This window comes from Haemaphysalis longicornis, unplaced genomic scaffold, assembly GCF_048455015.1.
Source record: "Haemaphysalis longicornis isolate Haplotype H1 unplaced genomic scaffold, Haemaphysalis longicornis Haplotype H1 scaffold_2, whole genome shotgun sequence".
In the NCBI taxonomy this organism is placed as follows: Eukaryota; Metazoa; Arthropoda; class Arachnida; order Ixodida; family Ixodidae; genus Haemaphysalis; species Haemaphysalis longicornis.
Window position 1 is genome coordinate 213618666 of NW_027526295.1, and position 14739 is coordinate 213633404.

At 47.9% G+C, this 14739-nt stretch overlaps 1 protein-coding gene across 1 annotated transcript; it reads right to left on the minus strand.

Annotated features, from left to right (window-relative positions):
* Window positions 1–1504: 1504 nt before the first annotated feature.
* On the minus strand, window positions 1505–13679 carry LOC144169873 (uncharacterized). Its single transcript, XM_077699281.1, has 7 exons — window positions 13204–13679; window positions 12081–12261; window positions 8808–8843; window positions 8248–8283; window positions 5036–5092; window positions 4596–4697; window positions 1505–3216 (listed from the first exon to the last, which is right to left on the minus strand). Exons 1-7 carry the CDS (start codon window positions 13358–13360, stop codon window positions 2928–2930), a joined length of 858 nt encoding a protein of 285 aa, XP_077555407.1. The 5' UTR covers window positions 13361–13679; the 3' UTR covers window positions 1505–2927.
* Window positions 13680–14739: the final 1060 nt, after the last annotated feature.

Below are 14739 nucleotides of genomic sequence, written 5' to 3' on the forward strand. Positions count from 1 at the left end.
CCCCCTTTCTGCTCCGAAACGCCAGCAGCTCGCCTGTGCCTTGCGTATACACCCCCAAGCAGGCGGGGAATTGAAACCGGGCTGTGTGCGCGCTAGAAAAAAAAAACGCGATGAGGTGAAAGAGGGCGGGACTTGCTCTGGGGAGTTCGCCTGTTCGCGTATTGCTGACCGTTGAGTGCGAAACGCGACAAAACGCGCGTCACCCTCCTCATGCCAAAACGCGGGAAGCTTGTGTTGGTTTGATTGCTCCACGGCGGCCTCCTAAATCGTGCGCGCGCCCGCATAACCCCATCAATCGCCGGGCTGGGCCCCGACGGGTTCGGATTTTTGGGGTGAAACGTGCGAATTTCCGCGATCCCTAGTGCAAAATGCTTCCCTCCATCCTGCCCTTCTTCAGCTTTTTTTTTCTTTTTAAAACAATTGCCCTTGTTATTTTTTGTGCTTGCCCTTGCGGGTCCGCGAGCTTACTCCCTTCTCTTATATATTCCATGCTTGGTGCCTCCCGTCTGACTCACAAAAGGCTAACTACCCCCCGTCAAGTGACGTGCTCAACATCATCACCCGCCCGCTGTAGTTCCCGCAAGTGTTGTACCCTTTGTCGCACATCTGGTACGCGATGCGTGAACGCATCGCGCTGCTGCAACAGCATTGAGAGAACTATGTCGATAAAGCAAAAAAAGCATTTTTTTTCCTGCCATAATAAAGAGTAAGCAGCGGCGATCACGAAGTCACCCCCTTGTGCTGTTTCTGCTTCAGCTGACGCGATGATACTCTTTCCGGGATTCTACTCTTTCGCGGAAAAAAAAGGTCGCGCCGGAGGTGATGCACTTTCACCCGCTTCTGTCTGCGTGATGAGCCGTGGAACGAACGACACACACACAAAAAAAAAAGCTAATCCTTTTACACGCTTCAAGCTGCGCTCAGTTCTCAGTGAGCTCTTCTTGAGTGCTCAATCGCATCGGGTGATAAGCCGACGCGTGGAATTAGGTTGCTCATTCATCATTTTCTCGGGCCATTTAGGTTGTTCGAGGCCGTTACTTGTCTCACCTCATTGGGTCCACAAGACTCGGCAGCGAATTCAGCTGCATTCTGTGAGTATCGTGCGCGTCGCTGTTATTCGGCGTCTGGAAATCTACAGGGCGCCTAGGCGCGAAACTTTATGAAGTAGAATTTCTTCTGTTTGTCCATTCTGGGGAAACAGCAAAGCGAAGCATGTTCACGACATGTTCCTGCCTTGATTCACGTCCTTGCGTGACACGAAACAGGCCAGTAGAAATAAAAGGGCACCTGCACCTTAGGCGGAACTGCCGTTTTCAGGTTATTTCAAGTGACAACTGAACCTATTTGATGGTTGACAAATCCAAGCTTAGGCATGACATAAATGCTCCTCTCCTCTTCTACTGTGTGCGGCCCTTTTGAGTAGAACTAAAGCAAATCAAATTTATGAATTAAAAGTTATACATATAAATATACAGACTAAAAACTCAACATAAAAGGAGTTAGAGACCTTTATTCATTTTGCTGCTAAAACGTGAACACTTTACCGCAATAAAGTCGCGCCAATTCACTCATTTCATTACAACGCACGCACGAACACTTCTGGTTAAAAGAGCGAGCCTGAGCGGAAGTCCTCCTCGCCAACGCCGAATGATACCAGCTTACCTATACTCACAGCACACTGACGGAATTCATAATAGATCTTGACATCATGCACGCCAATTACCCCAAAACAGTCCACAACTTTCAGTGAGAAGCTATACATAATGCTACCTTCGAATGGTTGGTCTGGCGACTTGGGCGATGAAAACAGGGCAAACACGCATAAAAAATGCAGAAATTATTAAGGGGGAATTCAATTTTAATACCGTTCTTCTATACACAAAGACTATTTAAAGTCGGCTCCACTGCACGTGCCACGCGTTGCTGGGAAGGCGTTTTCCCGTGTACGTTCTTCTATACACAAAGACTATTTAAAGTCGGCTCCTCTGCACGTGCACGCGTTGCTGGGAAGGCGTTTTCCCGTGTGCCATAAAGCCGCCTTATACTGAAGCAGGGAGGCCCTGGGACCTTTTAATAAACACATCCACCCCTATAAAGCCGTATATACAGAGTTCCTTTACGGTCAGCTACACTGCTATACACTAACACCTTGATAGAAACGCATTTTTGGCTGGAAATATGCGGTCTATTTATAGTTCATCTCACAAGCTAGCTGCAGCACTGTGGAGGCTACATTGTTGTCCCCCTCAGGGCGCCTAACTCACCGCGAAGGAAGCGACAAAAGGCGCTGGGGCCGTGCGGTGCCACTTGCCGAGAGGGGAGAAGGGAGTGTCCTTTCAGGACCCCCTTCACGGTGGATTAGGCGCCCTCAGTGGGCGCACTATTGATAACAATGTAGCCTCCACAGTGCTGCAGCTAGCTTGTGAGATGAACTATAGGTACCCCCATAAAACCATATGGGCGAAAAAAGGTCAACTTCACTGCTACACATGAACGCTCTGCTGAAAAGGCGCTTTGTTGCAGGACGGCAACTTTTGGTCCTTTATTGAATATCTCCCTTAGACCCCATGTATCCCTACGGAGTGCTATACAGCGATACCCTTCAAAATACACTACTCAAAAATGCGATGCTGGGTAGACATTTTTCAAGGTGAAATAAATCATGAATGCCGAAGGGCCTTTCTTTAATAAATAGCATTTTCAGACGCGGCGAAGTGTGACACATCCCGCATACAGTATACAGACGGCAAGGGCGGGTTTCCTCGTCCAGCGCACTTAAAAATGGTTGAGCATTCAGATGGAAGAAATTGGTTCCCCACTTCACAATGACATCACCACAACAACGTTCCCACACACGGCTGCACTGTTCGCCGTCAGCAAGGAGGAAGTCCCGCCTCGAGATCATCAGTTCTGGGTGAGTCCTTTGCTCACACGCCGTACTCCAAGAGCACGGCGCTGATTCTGTGCAAGGCCTCGGGGAGCGTGCTCTCTTCGAGCCTGCGCAGTCTTGCCGCGATCGAGAGTCCGTGCGCGTGGCACGCGTCCCCGCCAACGTTGCCCGGCTCGGGTGGGACTGAAGCTCGGCGGTTGATGTACGCCAGCTGGTTGAGGCAAGCGGTCAACTTCCGTTCCAGCGCCTCCTCTGCTGGGCCTCGCCCGTCGACGGCCACGCAGGCCTCCTCGTCGTCGTACTCGTCCCTTCCTCGGCGACGCTTTCTGAAATGAAAAAGTTCGCGTTAGTTTACAATGGGTACTCATTCTGGTGGAACGCTTCGAGTGTGTAAATGGAGTTTCTGAGCGTACAACGCCCGAGCACGACGGTCCTTAGAAGGGTGCGTTTATGACTCTCAGTATGGGAGCAAGCTTGACTCAGGCGATGTACGCCGGAGGGCAGCGAGGGAGTCAGTTTTCAGCTTCTTCCACTATGCGTAGTAGATGCAGCGCCCCCAGGTCGAAACATCGGCGGTGACAGACCTGCTCGTCTGCCAAGCGTAGTTTTTGTGGTAACGTTTACGTAGCGCCTTATTCTATGCTTTGAGCGAGAGGTAATTGCGCTCCCGTGCGTTCCATGATAAAGAGCACCCGCAGTATGATAAAATAAAAAAATGAAAGCACGTTCGAGATTTTTTTTTTTTTTTGACAAATGAGCCTGGGTGAAATTACCTCCCGTAATTAGCAACACTTTTTCTAGTATTTTTTTTTTCCTTTCACTGCTATGTGCCAAAAGGCAGCTCAAATAATGGACGCCTTTAAAAAAGTCATCAGTTAAAAAACTTGCGCCGTTCTGCGGTCCAAACAGTTACAAATGCCATTAAGGGCGTTCAAACGTACTCCACAAAGTTCGCAAGCCGTCTAGTCTGATACTGCTTGAGAATTCTTATGCTGCGTATACTGTGAACCTCCTCTACTTAGATAGGGCAGGAATGCCACGAACATTTTTTTTTTTTGTTCCGCGCAGGCAGGTTTTCTTTTCTTTTTATTTTTTCAGACGAATAATGTATTTATATTGCAAGTAAGAAAAACTAAGAGATTGACCATTCTGGTCTTCTTGAAGCGAATTTGTAACAAAATTAGGCCAATACTAAAGAAGATGCCAGCAACGTAACGATGACGTGGACGAAAATCCTGAGCGTTATGCACGTGCCGAGACCGCGACTAGATTGTGTGTATTATAGGCCCCAACGCAGACAGCAGGCAAATTCCCAAGTTCCACGGATGGGACAAAGAACCATCGCCTCTATCCTATCAGAGATGTGGCCGTGATTGAATTATTTACCATAGTGCATTTAGTGGTGGGCACTCGGGTACTGTTCCACACCGCCCGAGTTCCACTAATGTAAAACTCAGCTGAAGCCTATTTGTGGCCCGCTCGCCCTATTCCGCCTCAATTCCCTCCCGATCATGCCATGTCCATTATAATAATCACACACGGTAATGAATTCCATCACAGCCACGTTTTTTCACAACGTAACAGACAATCATTCGATCCATTATTTACTAAAATTGACACCACTTGGACGATCCTGGTATAGCATCACCAATCTCCCCACGGTTTCTGGTTAGGAATCAGTCGTTTCAGGCCCTGGTATACTCACCTGCCTGTAGTGGCGCGAGCTTCGGGAGATGATGTACGGTCATTGCGCTCGGCATTCCGTTCCTGCGTGTCGTGGTTACCCTCGAACGCCACTGACGGTGCCCTGTTAAATGAGAAAAATGTGTTTTACGTATTTTAGGTACCTTGAAAAATACCAACACATGCCTGCCCCTTCTTCTAGTGGCATTTTTTATGAAAATATATTTTATTATCATTGCACGACAGCTGATCGTCACGCACTCACACCTCTGGCTTGCGACAAATTATAAATTATCGGTTGTTCCTATTAGATGGTAGGCAGAGTCAGGAAGTGAGTTCACACCACCCTCCTGCATCACATCGCTTTAAGACGAATCCTCCCCTTGCCGCCATCCTCCGTTCGTAAGTCAATGGCTGACGTCATATGAATGCATGCGTCTATAGGGCCAGATTTCTACTTACGGTTCAATGGTAATAGTTTCAGCTCCGTCTTGAGAGGTGCCCGCATCAGCGACCAATCTGAAATTGTGGAATCGAAAACGCAACTTCTTTGACTAACTCATTGTTGCACAAACCGCTGGCGCACAGCGGCGACAAGCTGCGGCTGCCTAAAACACAGCTCAGCGTGAAGGAGAAAAATCACAAATGAAAATCTTTACAGGCAGCCAACACAGTCGGGAACCTTTTGAAGTCCTTCTTGGGCTACCTAAACACGTAAATTTTGGTGTGTCTGTACGTCTGTCTGTCTCTCTCTGACTCGATTCAGCCACCCAGCCAAAGTGAAACAGAAGCTGCACAATAGTCTTATATACCCACAGCCAAATCTAAACGTCTAAGACAGGTGTCAATGTTCATACTTGTCAACATTGTTGAACGATAACAAGACATTACGCAAACATAAGGCAGAAGATCAATACACAAGTGATGTTTGCAGCGTTCCTTTATTTAAAAACTCATGTATGATTGGTTTTTACTATAGCAAATAAAATAATACATCAACTGCAGAAAACCGTCACCTGCTGTTGCCCGCGCTCCTGGAGGCACTTAAGAAATCATGCGCACCACCAACGAACGGTTCCACTTGATAGTTTCCACGTTCCGCTTGGAACGCTGTGGAGTAGGGAAATGTGGTTCAATAAATGTTGTAGTAGGATGCCTCGATTCACCCGCGTCTTCACCGTACCGCAGCGAAGGCATCGAGGCACCCGACTTAGAGCAGCGGAACGCGGTAAATTTAAATTGACTTGAGCAAAGCTCTAGCGTGTTATCTTGGAAGGAACGAGACCGGAGAGGGACAGCATGAGAGGTGAGCGGGAAAGAGAAGATAGGCATTTACTTAACAGCGCCTGAAGTCGAATATCGTCTTTCGTCGATGCAGGCTGCAACGAAAGGAGCAGATACGCGGCCACTCTTTTCGTAAGAATTTCAATAGGCCTTATGCCTTGAAGCCGTATATTACACTACCAAAAACAAATGAAGGAAATTTCGTAAAACACCGGTCGAACGAGCATCCCTTGAAGCGATGCTAAAATAGAACGAGCCTTTTTTGGATCTCCCGACAACCATTCAACCCAGTTGTAACGGGGTTCAGCCAGCATAACTACAATTTCCAAAGGGCTTTTGAGTTTACGATGCTTTTAAGTTATCCGAATGAATATCAAATTTAACAGAATTAAAATTAGCGTAGCAATATTGTTGTTCACAGTTTCACGCCATCCGCGTGTGTACTACGCAATTCACATTTGCCAGTGCGCTTACTTTGACTTTGAATTCGTCCTCACCGGGTAGACACTTCCTAAGGTTTAGGCCTGTCTTGTATTCCCTAACAAAAGCATGATAACTCATCTTATCAACCTGTATACGCACACCCCGTATTAATTTTGCAGATAGAAAGCAAACGCCCCGGTATAAAGCGTAGACATGATTTAACTTTTTTCGTTATGATAAAAAATACACTCTATGGTGGTGTAAACAATATCTGACAAGCAAAATAGCGGAGAAATGGAGTATCTCAGGGTAAATATTCTATTATAAGGAGCACCAGACGGGTTCAACAAATCACTATAAGGGACACTGAGGCGGGTTACAGACAACAACCGATCTTCAGAACCTGACAGGAGACTAACAATGTCTGAATAGTCAATGAGTTCGAAAAAGCACTGACATGTTTCTAAGAGGTTCCAGCAAAACTCTCCGGGTTATCCGGCCGTCAGAGATGTCTGCGCCAGAGAAATCGCTCGGCAGTTGTAAACATTGTGTGATTAGCTCATAAATTTAACGTTTACGGTGTGCAAATTACCTTCTGTGTTTTCTCGGGAAATTTAAAAGCTTTTTTTTTCGCGTCAGAAGTACGTTCAGAAGAGCCGTATACCCTTGAACCGTTATGCTCCTCCTCGCCAACTTAGTGATGTCGACTGTGACGACGCTTCGGGACGTACCCAGGGTGAGATTTGCCGGATCAGGGGCATTTTTAATTTATATTAAGTGCGCAGAAAGAGCCGATATTAAAAGCAAACTATGTTACAATCGAAAATCTGACCTTCGGAATAGCATGAAACCACGTTTCAGTGTTACGTCATCTCGTTAGTGGCCGATGCGGCCGCATTCAACTCCCGCTATTTCACCATTTTGCGGAAGCCTGTAGTCTCAACTTTTGAGAAACACGGACTACCTCAGGGGCTACCACAATTAGAAAGGGGAAAACCAGTCCCGGTATGGCGCCCGGTACACGCTGGGTGGACTAGCTGCGCATGCGCATGCCGTTTCTGCGCACGCGCAGTCGCACAGGTCGACTATCGAGTCCCATACTGAGACCAGTTCTCCACTCTGCCAAAACTCCCTGACTGCAGTAGTGATTGCGGTAGCTTGTTATATGTCTTTGAGGCCGCTTCTTTCCGTCTTTTGAAAAAAGTTGAGGCTCCAGATTGGAAAGTCTGGAGCCTCAACTTTTTTTCAAAAGTGTGGACCCTAGCTCATCGGGGAATCATTGGGAATGAGAAAACACATGCGACCGCCCGAGGTCTTACAGCCCGGGCGATCACCGCCAACGCCACCGCTGCTGACTTCGAGTCACCGGCCTTGGCCTTGCATGCCGAGCTTCTTTCCCAAATGATGACGAACGAAGGGGCGAGTGGCTACAGCAAAATCACGCAGTAATATAGATCCGAGAGAAAGACACTACTTCCTGCGGATCCGCAGCTAAGTAGTAAAGAGGATGTTTACTGGAGACGTTTGCAGACGGGAGTTTTCCATAACCCAGTCCTATATAGTAAATGGCATCCCAAAGTCTTTGATCCAACTTGTAAGAAATGTAAGGTTCGATCGGACCTCGTCCACATGCTGTGGACTTGTCATTCGTACAACAAAGCGCACCGAAACGTAGCATCCTTGGAGGCACTGCTCTTGAGCTGAACCTCCGAAGCCCAGCGCAAGATCTCGCCCTAGAAGCCGCCAAGACCCAAGGGATACCGGCCGACTAATGGGGGAGGGGGCACCTCCCTCTTTGACTGGTGTGTAATAAAGTTTTCACGGACTGACTGACTGAGGGTCCAGGTTTGCTCAAAATGGGGAAACTGCGAGAGTTAGAGCATACGACGCAGCCAGGAATTACAATTTGGATAATTTGCTTCAGCGCCCCTTTCACAGACGTCGCGAGGGAAATTCCGAATACTCACTCTGGCGCATCCGCTGACTCGTAGTAGTACTCTTCCCTGCAACAAATGAAGCATTGGCGAATTAGGGTCGGACATACTTTGGCCCTGTACAGCCTCGCAAATTTTTAATAATATAGCGGGAGCGACGACCGATCGGCATGTCAGCGCTTTATCACGGTGTTCAGCAGCGAAATAGTCGAGAGTACGCGTACGCGCATAGGGCTATCTGCTGTATGAGTGCCGTCTGCCACGCTGTTCCCTTCAGAGTGGTACACCCCCTGCCACTGCATCTGAATGACTTTGTGCCCCACGCTGCTTAGCTACCTTTGGCGGTAGCGAAACGGCCTCGCGAGATAATAAAAACAGGGGGTGTGTTGCCCTGAGAAGAAAAGCGGAGCAGACGACGCTCCCAAAACCGATAGTTGTATGCGCGTGCGCGTGCTCTCGACTAGTTTGCTGCTGAACACCGTGATAAGGCGCTGACATGCCGATCGGTCGTCGCTCCCGCTATATTATTTAAAATTTGCGAGGATGTACAGTGCCGGATAATGTAATTTCGATCGTGCAGCCATCATACTTACGGTTCGAGCTTTGGCCTGATCAGTTGACCCAGCTGGCTGGAAGAAGAAGCGGGAAAACATTGAAAGCTATTAACTCGATGCTTGATGCCAGCAGCTTTGTGGCCAAATTTGCCCGCCTGGTGTGAACCAATAAATAAAGCCCAACACTATTACATTCTCTCCTTCAGGCTCCTTCAGGCCGAAAACTTAGGAAAGTTACGAACGCGACGTCACCGCGACAGGCTAAAGTTATCATATTTAATATACCATGATAAATTTGGCATATACACAGCTAACTACCTCACAATGACCGATGGCCGCCCGGCGCGTTCATATCACGCGAAAAAAGTTAGATATTTTTTTCTTGTCGCACAAACGTATACAATATTCCTTCTTTCCTCAAACAGTCGCAAGTTGGAATTCTCCACCTCAGAGTACGGCCGAATGCCCTACTGTGGAAATATTCATGAAACACTTCTCAATTTAACTTGCTGTCTCATTGTTCTTGTTCAAATTCTACCTTAAGGGTATATTTTATACTGCTGAATGCAAATCGCTGCATTCGCTTTTCATGTTCTTTGTGCTGCAGTGATTTGTTGTCTGTAAAACTGGGCCTTTCAAAACATAGTTGTTCGCGCATCGTGTTCTCCCTCATGTAAACATTGTTGCCGTTTTTTTCCCTTGGCGATGTATAGGCGTTTGTCTCCGTGTATATTTCTTTTTAAATTTATTTCTTGTGTGTCAATTTTTGTCAACATGCCGTGGTTTTCAAACTGAAAATAGTTGTTATCGGCCCAATTTTCTGCAGTGGCGCGTTAAAGTGTAGTGCGCGTAAAATTCTGTGCGGGTGTGCGCTGTCTTTGTTGTGTTTTCTTTTCTTTTTTTTTTCTTCGACAAATATAGTCAATGTGTTTCGCGTTATTTTCTCTGCGTCATTTTTTTTATATGTATCCAGGGAACTATTGCGTCCTTGTGAATGTAAACTTGGATTCCCACTTCTGCCTAAGGCCTGGCACTCAGGCCGGCAGTATTCAATAAATAAATAAATGTTAATTAACACACTGATTAATTAATTAGATCATTATTAACCCTACGGATAGCATGCAAAACAAAATAACAAAATGGGTAACTTTCCTTTAAGAAAATTTCTTTAGACCTATTTATAGTTCTGCCATATTCTTGAACAGACAAATCTTTTTTCTCCGTGCACCACAATTTCGCAGATTTGGTTGCCGAGGTGCGCCACAAATCACAGGCCATTTCTGCAAAAAGCTGCGAAGCTAACCCCTTTCACTACGCGTGTGTCTCTGTCTCTAACATCGCTACCAATTAATGCAATATCATCTACCCCGAAAAACAAAATGCAGAATATTTTGGCGATTACGCGCTAATTAGTTACCAGCTAGGCCAACTAAATCACCTTCGTGCCATAAAGTGTAATGACCAGGGCACCGCAGAAAGTCTATGAACTAACCATGCACGATACCGTTCTGGGCGTGAGATTTCTCCTGGAACCTCAACATAAACTGCGCGTTTTCGCTTGCACGCCATACTATTTTTAGGGAGGCAACTTGAAAGCACTAATCACCTCACTAACTAGCCGGTCTTGCTTCAATTTGTGGTTCATTTTCTGCGCGCAGTTCTAGGTGCATAGTTCACGTAGAACAAACCATTCGTGCTAAAGGCGTGCATTCTTCAAGCAGACCGTTTACCTATACAGTCGTCCGCTACATCATGCAATACCAGCATATCGTCATCCCTGTTGTAAGGAAAAACATTGCAAGGGCTGATACGTGTGGACGGAGCGGGTGAGGCGGTATGTTCTAGGAATACTGGACGGGTTGTTGCAACGGCTGATGTGTTATGAATTGATGTAGAAAATTATTTCATTTGATTATGATTCGGCTCGTACGTTACAAGCGGTGTGGTGTATTACATGAGCGTGGTTTGAGCTTTCCGCCGCGCACTCCTTTCCCCAACCCCCTCCGCTCTCTCGCCAAATAGCAGCGGCTGGAGAGGGTGCTACCGCTTTGGGAGGAAGCGGGATGGGGCCTGGAGGTTGGATAACTTTATCTCCACATGTAATTACGCCACAGGTCGCCACGGTAAAAATTTCAGAACAGATCCTTCCGAGGAAACAGTATCCGCCGTGCGTGATTGTAAATCTGCATCGTTTTATATGAAGCGAGTCTGTATGGAATGACTGGCACTATCCTATGTTCGTTAACCTGTTGAGTCCCAGTACGTCGAATAAACATGGGAAAAAAAAAAACGGAGGTGTTCACAACGAAAGCGAATTCTGACTCTACTAATCTGATACGTATAGCAGCAATCTATAGCCTAGCATTTCTGGTGAAGATTTTTCCCGCTTGTGGGATTCGTGGTGACAAGGCGGGCGCAATGCTATGATTTTGGAGTAGGTATACGTTAGAACGAGAACTGCGCTGATTGTCAACATTCCCGTCTGCACCAGAATTGTGGAGCGGGAAAGTAGATGGGACGGCGACATATGTTTTCACGGTTTGCTCATTTTACGAGTTATTAAGCAACTGCTTCTGCTGCTACGTCTGGTATGTTCGAGTTCACGGCGCTGCAATGTACCCACATAGGAAAACTTGCTTTTAAACTTTCATGTTTCTTTTCCTCTGAACCACGAGAATTCTTGTTTCATTGTTTGTTTGTCATCAAGGAGAAAAACGCCAGCAGACAAAGTTGAAGATGGAACGCATAATTGGCTACACATTTATTTGAGTTCAAAAAATTTCAAGTTTCCTTCGAATATGATGCCAGATGATGGCTGCATTCACCTATACGCACGCACACTTATACTCATCCCCAGCCTGCGAATGGCACTCCATTTTTTTACCGTACGCTGATCATGGTTCCGCTTGTGATTCATCTGGATCAGACGTAAACGATCATCACCATCCTTAATTGTCTCCCTTCTCAATGGAGACACAGGCGTGTCAGTGTACATCATACCTTCTACTTTTCCGTCGCACTCTCTCCAGGGAAGCGTGATCGCATTCCCCGTTCACTAACGATACGAGCGCGATTACCCGGAAACGTCGTTTCGAAAGGGTGAGATAGTGACCTTTTTCAGGATGTTGGTGATGGTCATGATTATGATGATGATGCATCGGAACCAACCTCCGAACGCACAGGCAAGGCATGCGTCCTATTGGACAATAAGAACAGTGATCTGCAAGAAAATAGGGAGAAAGGGGGAGACGGAACAAGTGCTTCACCGCGTTCGACATGCAACGGAATGTGCAACAGGGCTGGTGCACTTACAGCTGTTCACAGTGCTTGGTGTTCCTGAGCATGCTGTCGAGCTTGGAGTAGCAGCGCCACTTGGTGTTTGCCACGGGAAATCCGTTTTCGTCGTACTCTATGTTCTTGCTGCGTTTCATCTGGACGCGGATCTTGATGTAGCGGTCGCGAGCGTTCCTCCATTTGTTCTTCGCCTGCAGGCCTGCACGGTTTGGGCGAAAGAACATAACAGCGTGTCAGCTAGAACGACGAGCTCCAACACCGAAGAGACGGATCAGTAACGAGCTTAGCCCAAACAGGGCGCCTCAGGACTGAAGTTTATTTTGAAAAGAAGTACACATATACACACCACCGGCGCATGTTACACATTGCTACATTGAATTACATCACATTTTTTTATGTGGGTATGATACTTCTTGCGGAGATAGTCACAGGGACGGCTGGCTGACACATCTGTCGCCTCGTTTTTTGATTCCGTAGGTTTTGAGTATCTTCCTGGTTGTTTGACAAGCATGTTTGTACCACGGCCAGTTTCCATCGAGCGGCCGTGTTTGTACAAACACGTGGTAGCGCCAAACTTTGCCGCGATTCACACTCATCATGTTCGTGCTTACCTAAGTCGTTCGCCCGTGTCTTTCTGCGCCTAGTGAAGATGAGATAATAATGACCTGGGAAGTTTGCAGAACGACCCATATTGTTAAATGGTGTTTGCAGAAACGAAAGCACCAACCCCGATGAGACACATGAGGCAGTTTCTGTATAAATCAAGTGTTGCAGGAATATGTATGTATACGCCCTATCTTGAGTTCAAGATAAGGAAGGGAAACGTAGAACGGGAGTGCGCTCAAACTTCCGCTCTTGTGCAGTTAAGCACGCGGTGGAATAGAAATACTGAGAGTGAAATAATTTATCTGCGTTACTCCTGCAATCCTCTTTTCCCAAACCCTTGTCTACTTAGCACTCTGTAAGCGGCTTCATCGACATTGCGCTACAACAAAAAGAAAAATTTTGGGCTGATATCCACGCTGCCTTCACTGCAAACATGAATTTAGAGTAATTATCCTTTCAGGCGGAGCCACAGTAATTCATGTTCGTATTCCTGAAGCAGCCCCGGTGAAGTTGTGTTTCTGGCACTTTCACTCACCTGTGAGGCCAAATTGTTCTCCGATTTCCACCCAGCTATTGTCCTTAAGGAGAGAGTCCTTGTAAGCTGGCAGGTTAGTATCGTACAGGAACGGGCGCTCGTGCACTTGGTTCAGGAACCGCGTCCAGGGAAAACCGTTGTAACCTGCCCCCTCCATCAAAACGGAGCCGACTCAACCACACGCAAGACGCGTTTGCAGCCAGGTCCCGCCGCTACAAAATGTCGTGCCCGACTACAGCGTACCACATCGCCGCCGCTCTTGCGACGAAATGTTCTTTCTCCACTCGCCGAGCGTAGAGGCAGGCAAGGGTGACCTTTACGCACATGCAGTCGCAGACCACGCGCGCTTCAAGATGGCGTCGCGAAACAAGCGCGACGGCGCGTTTTTGTTGCCGACGCGACGTCTCCCTCCCGTTTCGAGAGCGCCGAGCGGAAGCCGCCGCCGGCCGTTCGGCAAGTTGCGGCAGCTGCGGCGGCGGCGGCCGCCGCGCCGGTGGTGACGTCAGCGAAGCCTTCGCTATCGCACTGCCCTGCCGCGGCGGCATTCCGTCCGCCCTTCTTCCTCCGCTGCGCGCGGGCGGGACTGACGGCGAATCGGCGACGCTTGTGTTGCAACGCGCGGCGGCGCTCGCCGGCTGGGAACGCGGTGCCGCACTGACCTTCCAGCTTCGACTGCGTTCGCCGGCAGCGCATGTGCCATTTGCTGAACTCAGGCCGTCTCGACAACATCGCGTTTGTAGCGCGATAAAGACATCATATTGGTGGGCACGAGCGCATCGAATTGAGCTTATTTTACAACTATGTTGCAGAATACACCAGAGGAAAAAAGATTTCTGAACAGCTTCAAGGGCAGTGGCCACCTTTTACAAGGAGCCGCGTAAATTTGCACAAATTCGGTTGCCCTCAGCAAAACTTTTATCGGCGTACGCTAGCCAAACAAGGAGTCAGGTGTTCGCAAGTGCTGAGATGCTGCTCTAGTTCATTGTAAGGCATTCTAAGAGCGAGATCGGGGGCCAGATTCTCCAAAAAAGGGGCGTCGTTCTGAAACTGCGCGGTAGCGCCATACAAATGCATGTGTTCTTGGGCTGGGGCGCCGCTTTGAGGTGGTTAAGTGCGGCGAGGGTAGCCCAAAGGAACACTGTTTCAAGGGCGCAAAGCGACAAACAAAACGACGCGGGGCAGTGCGCGTCGCTTTGCGCCCTTGATACAGTGCTCCTCTGGGCTACGCTCGCGGCACCTCAAAGCGGCGCCCCAGCCCAAGAACACATGCATTTGCATGGCGCTACCGCGCCATGCAAAAGCATGTTTCAAAACGACCCCCTTGTTTGGAGAATTTGGTCTGTGGTAGTCACAACCGTGCAAAGTACGATTCCAGCTTACTTAGAGGCAATCAGCGCCTGGGTGCTGCTGCGTCTGCTGACGGCGAGTTCGTTCTAGACCGATAGAATAGTTTTTCGACATAACCGCGGCATATTTAGTTTTCTGAAACTTGTTAATTAAGTGCGCCTTTGCTATTGCCGATTACAAACTTGCTGC

What these genes read in the sequence shown, in the direction of transcription:
- LOC144169873 (XM_077699281.1), bottom strand. Translation starts at nt 13,360, where the DNA reads ATGGAGGGGGCAGGTTACAACGGTTTTCCCTGGACGCGGTTCCTGAAC. An exon ending in ACCAAGCACTGTGAACAGCT is followed by an intron (nt 8,844 to 12,080) that starts GTAAGTGCACCA and finishes TTCTTCTTCCAG; the next exon opens with CCAGCTGGGTCAACTGATCA. An exon ending in ATCAGGCCAAAGCTCGAACC is followed by an intron (nt 8,284 to 8,807) that starts GTAAGTATGATG and finishes CATTTGTTGCAG; the next exon opens with GGAAGAGTACTACTACGAGT.